Raw genomic sequence first — 14,458 nt, 5'->3', positions numbered from 1 at the left:
AATGCCATGGGGCCCCAACAAACAAAATATATATATTGCGTACTGTGTGCAGACTGGAGTGACTCTCTATAGTCGTCGTCCCCCCCCCTCTGTAAAACTGCAACTTGTTGTTTTTACATGTTAAAGAATTCAACGAGTGAGATCAAAAGTCTATTTGAGTTTAAGAGGTGCTGCTGGATGACTTTTGGAAACAAGCCAGTCTTCTTGTAAACTAAACTAACCATTTTCTTATGTAAAAGAGAGATAAGAGATATAGTGTGTCTTAAAAAGTAGACACAGTGCTGTGTTGCATACTGACAGAAATACAAGTCGACTTTTAAAAAGAGCATTCTGTCTGTGCCTTATTGACAGAGCAACAAAGCTGTTCCCAGAATGCTCAGACTAATACAAAACTAAGATAAATGTAGGTTTAAATGTAAAATAATCAATATTTTACATGGAATGTAAAACAGTCTTAATCCCTGACAACTCCCCTATGTACAAATAATCCTGAAGGTTAAAATAAGCTCATCCTGTAGGCCTTTATAGTTACATAAAATATAATGTTCTATATTTTACCATAGTTGCCTTTGATTTTTTTTAAAGTGTTCGCACTTATTAATCTCACTAGATTTCCCTGAGCTGCCTCACTGGCACTTTTAAACATAAATCAAACAGGGGCTACAACGATGAACTCCCTGAATGAGTTTTGTGAGATATTATTATTTTAGTCCCACTGAAGTTCAGCAGATTAATAATACGTGGAGGCCTGTTTAGAGGAATAAAGATAGCAAAATCTACCCAGGGACCACAGGCCATGCAATACAAAACCAACTCATCATTGTTGGTCTGAATTAATGTTCTATCCTATAGGCAAACATATTTACAGTGAATCTGTTGCATAATGTTTTTCAGATGTTCCGTTTGCATCTCACTGCAGGTTTCCCAGTAGAGGTGTAGAATGAAAGAAAGCTTTGGCGACACCTATGGGTCAAAAGTAGATTAGGCGGTTACACTGTGCAGAACATTCTCATAATATCTGCTTTCGAACAACAACATACCTGGAGGAGATGTTTTCCATGTCATCATAAATCGTAGCTGGAAAACCTGCAAGTACATCTGACACAAGAAAGCACCTGAAACTGAAACCTTACATCCTGTTACACAAACATGCCTGGCTGTACACAGTATATATGCCACTTCAAAGTCTCTCAAAAACAGGAATCCACAGAGATACAAAAAAAGGCTTCCCACATTTGGTAGGGGCCATTAAATGCAAAAGAGTGAAGGAAATAAAAGTGTGCCCTACTAATTATGCTATTATTTGCAAAGGAATACAAGCACTTAATGGCATTAACATTACAGGAAGAGGCATGGAAGCTTTTTTGGATTGAAAGGCATTTTGAAAAAAAGAAAATATCACAAATACAAGCTGGGCATAAAGATAGACGTACAATGTGAACTCTGTTTGATGTGTATTGTCAGTATATGTAAACATTTTGGTTAAAGTCATATTTATGCTTACGTGATGCACTGGTGGACTCTCAGATCATACATTTTAATAGTTGGTGTACAATTCCCGCTTCCTTCTTTTATTATTGATTGATTCATGATGTGTGTGTACTAATGTGGAATGTGTTTCTTTGGACGAAAGCATCTGGCAAACATTCTTTACTGTGCTGCATGTTTCCAAAAATAGAACTTAAACAACGTAATTATGTCATTTGCATTATTTACTAGCCAGAGGCATCTTGCCTAAACATAAAAAAAAAATGTACGACCTCAAACCCTGAAAGCGGAGTTTCCAAACAGCACATGAAGGCACCGTCTCGGTGATTGTCTCATTGATGTCCTGAGCAATAACAAGATCTCTGAGGAGGAGGCATCTGTTTCATTGTTTGGGCCAGACGGTGCAGCTTGTCAGGGGAATTATTCTCGACGGCAAAGGCCTGCTCGTGCTACAGATGGCTTATCTCACAGTAAATGATTCAGAAAACGATAAGTCTTCTAACGTGGAACAGCTCACCTCCTTTTTCTAAATGGAATGTCTTCCACAGTTAGTCTGGACCGAGCGATGCTGGATATCTGTTTCTCTGTGGAAAAATGAGAATCTGTGTCAGCTGCTTAGGAAAGAGCCGGCAATTTTTAATCCACATCCTCAGATCAATTAAGGTTGAATTTAGGCAAACGCAAACCATGAACATTTCAGACAGGAATTTAAGGTGTAAATATGACGGTGTTAACTCCCTTACATAACTATCCAGAGAAAGCCTCACTGCAGGAAACGAAGCCGGCTGATTTCTTGCAAAATTATGGTTTAAGTTGTCAATTTAGGCCCTCGAGCAGAAGCTAAAACCCTTCTCCTGTTCTCTCAGTGTCAAAACACTGAAACGTTAATGTGCAAGTCCAAACCTATAAGTAGGCAAAGGATTGTAAGCCAACACATACTGTGATATTCAACAATTATCAGGCTAAAAGCTCAAAATGTCAGACCGAATCAAAGTCAAAAAGCTGTGAAACACATAGACGGGATCGCTTAATTTACCTGCTTGTTTAAGTACGGCTCACATTTTGTTGAGTATATTGTCACTCACAAAGTATATTAAATTAACTTGGAATGTTTCTTGGCGCATGCTCTGCCTTTGCACACACATGCAAACACTCTTTGACCCAGGTCTGGAAGTGAGGGGTTTGACAGCCGACAGCAGAGTCTGCTCTACTTCTTTCTCTCTAATGTGATATCTGGCCTGATGTGCAACATCAAAGACAACATCTAATCTGCCCTATCCGTCCCTTTAGACATGGACATTAGTGCATTTAAGACGTGTGTCCGTCCTCGTTGTCAGATTCTTTCTGTTCCGCGTACAAAGATTAGAAAGAAGCCGACGGGCAAAGGGAAAGAGAGCGATGTGTGGAGAAAGATTTGGGGAGACGTGAATGGCTTGCAGGTGTTCTTTTTTCTTTTTTTAACAGAGAGAGATGGATCGAGTGGTAGATGTGGAGTCGTGACTCCCCCCCCCACGCTGTCATTATGTTTTATGGCAGAAGAAGTGTTTGGGAAACTGAAGCGAGGTGCCGTAAGGATGGGCTATGTGAGAAAGGGTGATAGTTTTACACCAAGAGTATGTGTAGCAAGGAGCGCTATCAACTCGCAACCAACATATCTAAAAGTGGAGTGTGAGAGAAAGAGGGAGAGCCTCGCTTTCAAGTATGGTGCTTCAGAAAAACAAACAGAAGTGAGTGCAGAGTGAGTGAAGGTGAAGGAGTCACTGTTGAGATAAAGTAAGGGCACAGGGTGAAGGAGAAGGCTGCATGTCTTTTCTATGCACAGTACAGAGAGTTTGTTACACACTGATAAATAAACACACAGAAGTAAATCTGCAAAAAGATTTTAATCGGCATTGTTTTAAACATTCTTGGATCAATTTACAGTTTTTTTTTACTCATTATTGTCAAAGGTAAACACATTTCTTGTGGTTGTCTTCAACACCAGTAAATGCTTTTCGCCCGATTCCCAAACCCCGTAACGTAAACTAACATTACAGAAGAGCACATTCTCTCGCAACTCACTTGCATATTCAGATCCTACAAACGACTCCTTGACGGGTACGAAATTCCTAAATGCAACATACTCGAAAAAGCGCAGACAAACACATTCTACATACATACGCACACAAATGTGCACACATGTTTTTTTCTCTTGCTCGCACACACACACACAGATACACGCACACACTCATACACGCTTGTGCACCCGCACACGTACATTCCATTACCGGCATGTATTATAAATATACATTACAATGCAGACTCCTTCGTTTTCGCAAGTGCAGCACTGGAGGAGCGCTGCCCTTCCGTCAACTGCGTCTTTGCATTAGTTGGTTTATGACATGCGCTTCAACATAATCTGTTTAGCAGTACCTGTTACATGAGAGCAGGGTCACTGAGTGTATATCCCAACTGATTAGTCATAACCAATAACTCTCTCTTTTTGCCAGGCATAATAACATCTGCCTAGTTATCTACACAAGCAAAATGCTGCAGTAAAAATGTCACTGTTTAAAAAGAAGAATACAAAAATGGCACAGTAGCTAATCAAGCAAAGGCCTTCAAATGCACATTAATAAATTAGGTAGATAAATAATATACTTTAATGTTAAAATAAATACATTTGAAAAGTAAATAAATTAAAAAAAGCACAACATTGTAATCTGATTAATGCCAGCCTACGTTGTCCTGTATAACAATATAAAAAAGTGAACTTTATTTGCACATTCACACGTGTTTTCTTCTTTTTTTTCCTAACAAAATGGCGGCAGCGTTACTTTGAGATTCAAAGCACCGTTTCTCCTCAGGCACCTGTCGCACTCTGGCAACTGTATGGGGTCGTTTCCATGGTGACTGTGACTGCTGTAATGACCATCAGCACTGATTGGCTGGGAACATGTGAAGTGGAAAGGAAATAGATGGGGTTGTCTGGGATTAAAAGGGAACTCGCTGCGGAGAGAGGTTTTTAAGAATTGTAAATTAGTGTTATTCTGAATGAGTCATGCTGATTGCTGCGAGGAGAAAGGGTTGACATCCGGGGAAAACTACGCCTGAAGGTCAATGCCTTGGAACAAAACACACATCTACCACATTTAAATGCCGTCAAATTACTAGTCCAGGGTCTGTATTTTTCTAGGGTTGTTACAGTGTGAAGGCAGGAAATGCAGACAAAGGACTTGTTGTAAGAGGGCACTCGCTATCTCCTAACAAACGCAGGCTTTGCATCTGTACCTATCACAAAGCCAGGGGTATTTCTGATGTCTGGTGAAAATGGATTCTTGAAAGGCCCGTCCTCACAAAGTCTTCCCCTTTTCTAAAGAGATATTTTGAGCATTTATAACCAGCAGCTCCCTCATACCAGCTCAACAACATTCTTCTATTTCCAGGATAATGGCAGCAGTTCTCAACGACTGAACATTCATATCCTGAATAGATATTAGTACACATCCAAAGTCCAGCTTGCTTTTTTACTGCATCTTAGTTGATTTTCATCCATCAGTACACTTTGTCCATGGTCCAAGGCCTAAACTTCCACTGCAAAGTCCAAGTTTGCTAAATTCTTCAAAGCCTACAGTCACAAAAAAGCTGAAGACAGAGCTGCTTACGATTCCACAGGTGATTTTTTTAAATATCCATGCTACCAAAAGAGTGTGTTGTCTACATCCAACTAATTAGTATTCCTCTTACTCACTTGCCTGCTGGCTGAATATTGGTTGTGGTCTCCATGTTGTAGCAAACACACCTACATGAAAAAATGCTGTGGTATTCATATGACGATGATGTTCAACGACACATGGAGGGTCAAACTACACTGATGTACATATGACAGCAAAAAGGCCTCTCCTTTTTTTTTTTTTTAAAGTCTAGTGAAGTTTACTCAAGAATTTTTCCTTCGTCCTTTTGTTTGTGGTTCTGTTGCTCCTCTACTTTGTCCTCCTCTGTGTTTCTGCCAACGTTCACAACTGGGTGGATACAAAGCCCTTCGGACAAGGCGGTCCCAGCTATGCATCAAGTGTCACTCACGGTGACACGTCGCTAGGACAACAGGACAGCAGACAGGAGCAGCATCGCCACGGTGAGAATAAGGCGGTCACGTGATGGGCTGCTGCCACTGACGCTTTTCTCCAGTTTGGGAACTTCAGGGTTAAATTCATCTGGAGAGAAAGTCACAGAAAGTGAACAAGTGAGAAGAACGTCAGTGTGAAAGTGTAAATGTAAATGGATGGTGTGTGTGTGTGTGTTTGTGTGTCAGACAGAAGGAAACAAACCATTACTACATTATTAATTCATCAATCTAAAGGCAATGTGTGATGCATGCAAATTGTGCTTTAACATATGCAGAGCAAATGGCATGGTGCAATTAACAAACCACCAATTATCATCAGCACTGCTACAGTACATATGGGCCTTTCCCCCCTGTGGGATGGAGAATTTAAAAAACACTTTTGTTTCTGATCTGTTTTTTTCATATATTCCTCTTTTCACACTAATGATGATTTTATCCTAGAGGGATTTCAATCAAACCAAATTACTATGGCCTTGCCATTGATTAGACACAACAGAACATTAGCTGGAGGGGAAAGACGGAGAAAGAGCTGCGAGAACACACCTTTTAATATTCAGTAAAAGTTGGATTGCACTGAGTCATTATGCTCTGTCTGAACATCATGTTTCCCATTATATCTAGACTCTAGAAAAAAATAAAACAAAAGGAATCAGACAGGGCTGTGTTGCTTACACAACCATAAGAAAAGCCTGGACTGGCTCCACTGAGAAAACATTTTTTCTTTCTATAAAGTAATTAAACTAAATGCAGAAAAAAGCTACAATTTATTCTTGAAATAACTCACATTGATGCAAATAAGAGATATAAACATGTGTAAGTGAAGTGGGGATAATAGAGGAGCTGTCATACTGATTATATGTTGTATTATTAGAAAATGATTTGGGTTAAAACATCAAATTGACACTGGAAAGAGGACAAATACTTGTTTTGACTCAAGAAAGGAGATATCTATTCGATAAATTGTCTCTAAAAACCAAGACAAATCTTGCGTTTGTCTATCCAAAACTCATTAAATGTACTTTACATCATGTCCCAGTGTGTAAGAGTTCCAGATGGCGTGTCTTCATCTTACAAATCAAACTGGCTTTCAACCGAGGATACAACAAACTAAGCTGGCAACACATTTTGAAAATGCTGTTTCACTGTTAGGCTAAATCCTTCCCTGGTGTTTGCGAAATATGATGCAGACAGTAAATGTCTGCAAGTTAAAACAAGGCATGTGATAAGAGATAGCAACAACAAAACATGACAGCTGATGTCTGATGAATGTACGGAATTCTGTTGGTGCCACGTCTGTCAGAGAGGAAACCATCCGACCGCTCTGGTTTGTCCTGGTTGTGACTGGCTCTTGCCCACGTCCTTGTTCTTAAGGAACACGAGGCATCTGTCAGTGGCGATGGCACATGACACTGACATTCACACCACAGTGCACCGGCATGAACTCAAACTGAAAACAGTCTGTTAGGGAGAATATAAACCAGCACTACCTCGGGGCGGGGCCTCAGTTCGCAGTGTGTGTCCGGTTCGTCTCTACAAAAATGAGGCTCCAAAAATGTCAATATACACTGAGTGTTAAAAATCCAAACCCTCCTCTCTACCTGAGTCACTAGTGTCAATCACATGTAGACCACTCCCTACCAAAGTCTATAAACTCCGCCCTTCAGGCCTGTCACTCCCTTCCTTCCATCCAGAGACTGCAGAACAAAGCGCTTTTCCTTTTGATTAAGGAAGGAATATGTTGAAGGAAAGTGAGCAGTTAATCCTGTGGATGCATTACATGATATAAAAACATCCATATTCAGCACTCGTGCTGTAACCGCCACCAAACCACCTGATTATAAAATAAAATGTTAAACGGCCTGCTGGATCCAGTGTTTTAATTTGCACACCGCCTGGGATGTTCAGTGAACCACCACTCCACAGAGTATAGTTTATTTCACTGAGTGACCAATGGAAGAGTCTTCAGCCATGTCTGCTGAAGTGAGCTCTCCCTTATCTTTACACAAACAAAAATATGCAGCCACAGCTCCAATCCACTATAGTGGCTAATTTTGTGTGGTGTTACAGATTGTTTTGTGGATGCTAGAAGCTTTGACAAACACAAAGCTGCACTTTTCTGAAACCCTTGCTATTTGGAGATGCCGCTGATGGAAGGTGAGTGTGGGGAGCGGCGGGCGCCTCGGGCCATAACAAGTTATCAAAAGGTCCACAGTATGACACCTAACATCATAGTACAATTGTGGGATACAGAAATCAATTTCCAAGCCTACAATGTGTTGCAGTCTCGCCTGAGTGTGGAGCACGCTGCTGAAGGAGCTCTCCTGTCCACGGGAAAGTGCCGGGGGCATTTACAGTGAGATAAGAAACATCAGCTCCAGACTTTTGTTGAGTTGTCTGGTCTGATAAAGTTTCGCGCCACAGCCATGGTAGGCTCGCAGTGAGGCGTGAACAACAGGAGCCGATGGACCCATCATGTATGGGAAGAGCTCTAAAGGTCGGGGGGGGGGCTGAGTTATAGTATGGAGGGCAATGAACTGGCTTACGGCACATCTTTCTTCATACTGTTGCTACCTGGAGCTACCTCTAAGGAAAAGAGCATCAAAACAATTGAAACAAGCTTATATAAAAGAGATGCAGCTTCTTGTAGTACTACAACAGAATAAACTAATCTAATACGAATACCTCATAGAAGGTCCAAATGACCTCAACTTAATTGCTGATCTTCATGTCAGTTGTAAATGGTGTGATGGATGAATAACTTAATACTGATAAATATTATTACAACAAAACAAAATAAGCCCTTATCACAATAAATAACTATTTCCCCCATTCACGATATCTCTTATGAAAAGACAATATTCTATATAGGCTCTATATACCTACACAAATCTACTATGATCTGTGCTTGCTTTGATAAGGCAAAAAGGTTAAGAGGCTAGCTTGACAGGGGGTATCTGCACCAGAGGAAGTCCACCATGTTTCTGAATCAGTGTTTAAACTCTTCATGTCCATGAAGCCCTGGTCTCAGTTTGCTCGGTGCATCACAGCTATACCTCATGAATGATTTTCAGAAAGAATCTGCACATAACAAGCCACTCAGAACAGATTAATCAAATGTGCCAGAGCCTATTGATGCGTCTCAAAATGATCTGTTGCATTTTCCGGTCCACCACCTTATTTATAGTGCAGCCATCAGCCATGTACTGCTGCAGGCACTCAATATAGGAGGAAGTTGTTTAAGGGCAAGTCACAGATGGCAGATAGGACAGAGTATACTAAGCTTTGCTGCCGGAAACTATAAAGTTATGCTTAATTTGAGCAGCAAGACTGATGTTGAACTCTTGTGGCACATTTGTGGCAACCAGCCGTTTGTTTCCAGATGCTCAAGCATGATGAATATCTGCTTTCTGCTATATAGAGCAAATGTGTGTGTCAAGGGATTTAGAGAATGTAAATCATAAAAGAAGATAAATGAAGTTGATTCACACTTAAAGGATGATTAATTCTGCTTAATTACAACATGGATGTTGTTTTACTCATTTGGGTTAAATAGTGGAATCATCAAAATAATGATTTTGGAAGACTGTCTAATGGCGCAACAAAGACGAGCCAGTCAGATGATCAGGCAGGTTGTAAACAAGCCAACAGCGTCCCATTTACCAAAAGGGCTTCACATGCACCGCTTGCACACAGATTGCAAATGGTGGCAGCTTCTCATTTCACAAATGATGAACTGCAATGATTACAGCCGACAGCTTGAGTACTATTTGTATTGTTGGCTTCGACTTTCTCTTTAAAGTATGTTTTCTCAATGCTAATGTTTCTTACCATATCCGACCTATGTTTCAACATTTCAGCAACTAACTTATCAGTCCTAATATGACCTTTAGACATTACGAAAACAAGAAGTCATAAGAGGCCGGACTTATCCTGAAAACACCCTGTTAAATAAGAACAATGTGACGTAGAAGCAGAGCTAATATTAAAGTAACGAGGATGTCGGAAAGTCCAAAGCCTATGTGGAGAGAAGGAGGGAAGTGTTGATGCTGAGTCTGGTCCTGAGGGTGAGTTAGAGAGTGGGAGTCCAGCGGTCAGCGGGGCCATCACAGTTGTTTTTAAGTATGTGTGTTAGTATGTGCATAAATCTGTGTGTCTCCATTTTGTTATTCCTCCAAATGTATTCAGCAAAATGCATCACAATGCTGGAGGCTATGATTTTGTCTGATTCCCTGCCAGTGTGTGTTTTTTTATATTAAATTCTACGTAAGTTCGAGCCCGAGTTACTGCTGAGCAATTCGCCCACCACTGAGCTCGTCTCTCTTCCTCTGCCCCCCCCCTCCCCCTTTATCTTTATCTGCCCCCACTCTGGTTTCATCTCTTTTTCAGCCCGTTTCGGTCTCTCTGGCTTATCTGTCCCTCTTTCTGTCAGACTTTCTCCTGCCTTCTTCCTGTCTTTTATCTCTCTGCCTCACTGTGTCTCTCCCTTCTTTCAGCCTCCTTCCCTTCCTGTCTGTCTCCCTCTATTTTTCCTGCCCTCTCACTCTCTCTCTCTTTCTGAAGTTGCTCGGTGCTGATGGCTGGAGAGCTCTCTAGGCTGCGCCTCTGCCGGTCTCAGCTTCCATCTCAGGCAGGTCACACTCTCTTAGCCCTCGTCACAGACTGCCCACAGCTCCCAGAAACAAGCATACTAAATGATTCCAGGCAAGAGGCTTTTGTGAAAAAGAAAAATACAGGGTTTATGTAACCACTCAGCTGCACAATTGACTCGCTCGCTGACATGTTTTCTCTTTAAGTAAACATGGACCTTTCATTCCCTACAAGAGCTCTACTGACCTTGTGGAGGTTTTACCTGTGAGTGAGTGGGAGTGTGATAGTGAGTGTATGACTTGTAGGATATCTTAACGTGGTGTATCAGCTATGTCGAGTTTCAAATTGATCCAATACTCATACTCTTTCCCAGTGTTTCCCAAATGTGTATATCACTGTGTGAAACTCATTTAAATAACCTTATGTAAGGCAACATGAGGCCAGGGATAGTGTTCAGACAGTATCAGAGTGTAGAAATACCCTGTTAAAAGAGTCTTGCATTTAAAACTTTACAAAAAAAGAAAAGAAAATATTATAAGCATCAAAATGTCCATAAAGTAGCTTATTCATTCTGTCCAATGGACCATTTAATAAAAAAAAAATTGCATTATAAATATTAATCATCACTTTAATGTTGCAGCTTGTTAAGGAGGAGTCTTATTTATGTATATTATATGTTTTATTATTCATCTGAATAAAGTAATAGTACAATATTTGCCCCTGAATTTTAGTAGCAGGACAATTAAATAGCAGGAATCGAAAAAACTAAAAGTACTTCAAAATGTTTTAATTAAGTACAGTAGTTGAGTAAATGAGGGTTGTATACAGTATGTGTATGAGAAATGAATGGTGTGTCACTACTGCTGAATCACTCCAGGTGCACTGCTCATACTGTAGTCTTACTGAATCAGTCTCTAGAATAGAGCATACATATAAAGGGTTTACTCATCAACCATCCGTGGTCTGTGGATTTTCTTTTGCCAAACATAGAATATAAAAAACCTAACAAATGACTGGTTCCTTTCCATATTGATTGAGGCACAAATTGAGCTTTGCAGGCTCAGCCAAATATTGACCAGCATCTGGTAATTGGCTGCTGTTCATTTTCTGCAGCTCAGTCACTCACCAATGTTGTGTATTTTGATGTTTGGCCTGACTGTGTAGTCGGGAGAGGTCTGACTGGAGTCGTCATCTGCCTGGGAAACTGAGCAGACAGCACATACAAGCACACACACAGAGAGAAGAGAAGAGGGAGAAATAACGATGTAGAGAGACAGGCAGAAAAGAACACCTCATTAAAATGACAAGACTGGGTAAAATGTGCATTTCAGGCACCACTAAATTGTATACAGATATAGCAGAGTGTGGAGTAGTTGGTGTGCCCGTGCCGCTGAAGAAATCCTGCACTGAGAATCATACTTCCATCTGAAAATTAAATGCATTTGGAACCGGTTGACAGAAATCATTTTAATATTAGCTGTCCGTCTAGACATAGAATTACCTTGTGTCTGCATTGCCAAAATATCCATGAATGAATGATGTGTTGGTGTGTCTTTTGTGTGTTTTCTGCTTCTTTGTGAGCCTTTGATTGTGCCCAGTTAGGAGGATGAAATAGCATTTAGAGCGAATCTACATCGAAGCTGGTAGCAATCAAGTTGCAGCTCTCCGCTAATGTAAAGCATATGTCATGAATATTCACATCTCTGTCTTATCTTAAAGCCGAGTGAGGGTTGAGGTGGGAGACACGCAGGGAAAATGAAAACGACCTGCAGGCAGCTCAAATCAACAGCTTTCTGATAGCAAGCTGTTAAAATGACCTTGCTGAGCAAAGGTTGTGGATTGTAAACTGACTAAATGCACCAATGCACACACAGCCATTCATGCACACACGGACACATTAAAAAGATTTACGGCCGGCAAAACTAGCGTGTGTAGACAAACACACTCAAACTCCTACAGCACGGACACACGCGGCGATGCACACAAACACACACAGAAGCAAATGGAGGCGTGGAAGACACATCAATAGATTAGCCCTGACACTGGGATGGGGGGGGGGTGAGTCTAGGTGATGTGTACACAGGGGCTGACACTGGCCTGAGTGTGGGATGTATTAGTGCTGACAAGGTTAGAGGAGAGGGGGGGGGCTCTCAGCACTGGGCTCTCTGATCAAAGGCCTGCAGGGGAGAAAGCAGGCTACCAGGGTAAAAATAACACACACTACACAGGGCAGCAGGCATCATAGAGCCAGAGAGAGAAGAAGAAACACACCAGTCGGGGGAAGGGATGAGGTGGGGGGTTGGTCAAGAGAGTGCTTCCGCGGCAGAGAGAGAGAGCTGAATCTTTTTTTTCTTTACATCTTTCAAACGGCTTCACGAGAGCATGTCATTCACAGAGAGAGCGATAGGGCATTACTGTAATAGCACTGAGACAGAGAATAACATTGAGCCGTCACTCTCAAAGTATGCTTCGAGGGAAAAGACGCCATCATCAAAACTTCAACAAGTGAGCAGGCGGCAACAAAAAAAACTATTGTGAGATCTTAGTTTCGTGTCTCTTTGTGTGTTTCATTATGCCTCTGTGTGTTTAGAAGATGCAAATAAATAGGGGGAGAGGAAAGTGGAAGGGTAGTGACACATGAGGGGAAGAAATGGATTTAAATGGAGGTAAGACGGAGCTGTTGGGTCTCACCGGTGGAGCAGCAGACGTAGACCCTCATTCTCAGGCAGCTGTGGCCGTGGTGGTGGGTGGGCGTGGCTAAAACACAGAGCAAACACACACACACACACACACACACACACACCATGTCAACGTTGTGCCCTCTGCAGGCCACCCTCAACATCAGCTGTGCAAACTACAGCGCTGCAACTTTTGTCCCCAGATCAACTTCCAGAATCTATTAGCAACACCCACATTCCATCAATACGTGACAGCAGCTGCAGGGAAGATATTACAATATTGGATGTTCAGCACTCTGTGGGTTTTTCTATGCATCACAATAACCCAGCGTCTGCAGGCCTGACTCACAGATGTAGTAGTACTCCTGGCCCACATTGAACTCGTAGCCCAGCGAGAAGGCGCTGTAGCGCTGGAACTTCTCGGAGAACTTGATGGGAGCGTGGGGCGCGTGAGGCCGGTTGCACTCCCAGCGCTTGAAGCCCAGCTGGGGGTCGCAGGTGCGGTAGCCACGGTAATTGACCATGTAGAGGATGTACTGCTCTGCCACGCTGCGCTCCAACGTGCCGCGCTGGCTGGTGTTGTAGTGCGGGCAGTAGATGTCCAGGTAGTCGTTGACGCTCACCTGCACCGTGAATCCCTCCTTTCGCAGCCTGAATGAAAAAGACATATAGAAGAGGAGAGGGAAGTTAGGGTTTATTTACTCAATTTAAAATACCTAAGATAACAAATGATATAGAGTACAATAAATGGCAGAAAACCAACAGGCTTATTCAAAGCCTCCACTTCAATAATGCCACAATTTCAAATTGTCAGAGAACACAATATGAGCATAACAATATGGAATGAGAAATACAATAGGAAGAAAAGCCTGAAAGAACTGTGGATTAGTAACTAGGGCTTCAATTGTTTTCATTAAAGGTTAAAGGAGGAGTTTGTCATTTGGAGGCCTGTTGCCAGCGTTAGGTTGCCAGGCAACCAGACACCTGAAAAATATGTTTTTCCCAGTCAAGAAATAGCCCAGCACATAACACCTAATAAAACTGCAACTATTTTTTGACTCTACAAAGAAACAAGATATATCATGTAAACAGGTTAGTATGAAAGGTGTTGGTAAGCAGATACTAGTGGACAAAGCCAGGCTAGCAGTTTCCCCTGTTCCCAGTCTTTATGCTAAGCTAAGCTCCTGACTGTAGCTTCATATTGAACAGTAAGATTTTAAACAGATGTGTTTTTCTCATCTCACTCTTGGGAGGTAAGCAAATAAGAGAATTTCCAAATGCTTGAACTGTCCCCTTAACCTCGCAGTTCTCTTGATAGTCAATCATTTGATCCTTCAGTCTGTAAAAAAATGAAACATGTTTTCAAGGCCCGAAAGTCCCAAGGCCCCTTCAATGGAAACCCAAGAAAATGAATTTACAATGACATAAAACTGAGCACATAGTAAATGTAAAAGCCACACAAAGAGGCAAGAGAGCTATAAACATTTCCCCTAAGCGCACATTAACACCCTCTTCTCTTTGAGCGAGATACTATTACACCTTTCTCCCCCCTCTACCTATAAAAACACACATTCCCTCACTACATTTCTCGTAGCGAGTC

The 14,458-nt window shown here is 41.6% G+C and overlaps 1 protein-coding gene across 1 annotated transcript in view; it reads right to left on the bottom strand.

The window, feature by feature from the left end:
• Window positions 1-3,379: 3,379 nt before the first annotated feature.
• The window catches only part of efna3a (ephrin-A3a), a 57,533-nt gene continuing 46,454 nt past the window's right edge, over window positions 3,380-14,458 (bottom strand). Inside the window, exons 2-5 of the mRNA XM_010780650.1 lie at window positions 13,208-13,509; window positions 12,872-12,937; window positions 11,307-11,384; window positions 3,380-5,681 (exon numbers count right to left, since the gene is read on the bottom strand). Coding sequence (XP_010778952.1) covers window positions 5,563-5,681; window positions 11,307-11,384; window positions 12,872-12,937; window positions 13,208-13,509 — 565 coding nt within the window. The 3' untranslated portion in view covers window positions 3,380-5,562. The remainder of the gene's footprint in view (window positions 5,682-11,306; window positions 11,385-12,871; window positions 12,938-13,207; window positions 13,510-14,458) is intronic.

Source organism: Notothenia coriiceps, unplaced genomic scaffold, assembly GCF_000735185.1.
Source record: "Notothenia coriiceps isolate Sejong01 unplaced genomic scaffold, NC01 NC01_scaffold00022117, whole genome shotgun sequence".
NCBI lineage: Eukaryota > Metazoa > Chordata > Actinopteri > Perciformes > Nototheniidae > Notothenia > Notothenia coriiceps.
The sequence above is the reverse complement of the archived record's forward strand: the minus strand, read 5'-3'. Positions and strand labels throughout refer to the sequence as shown.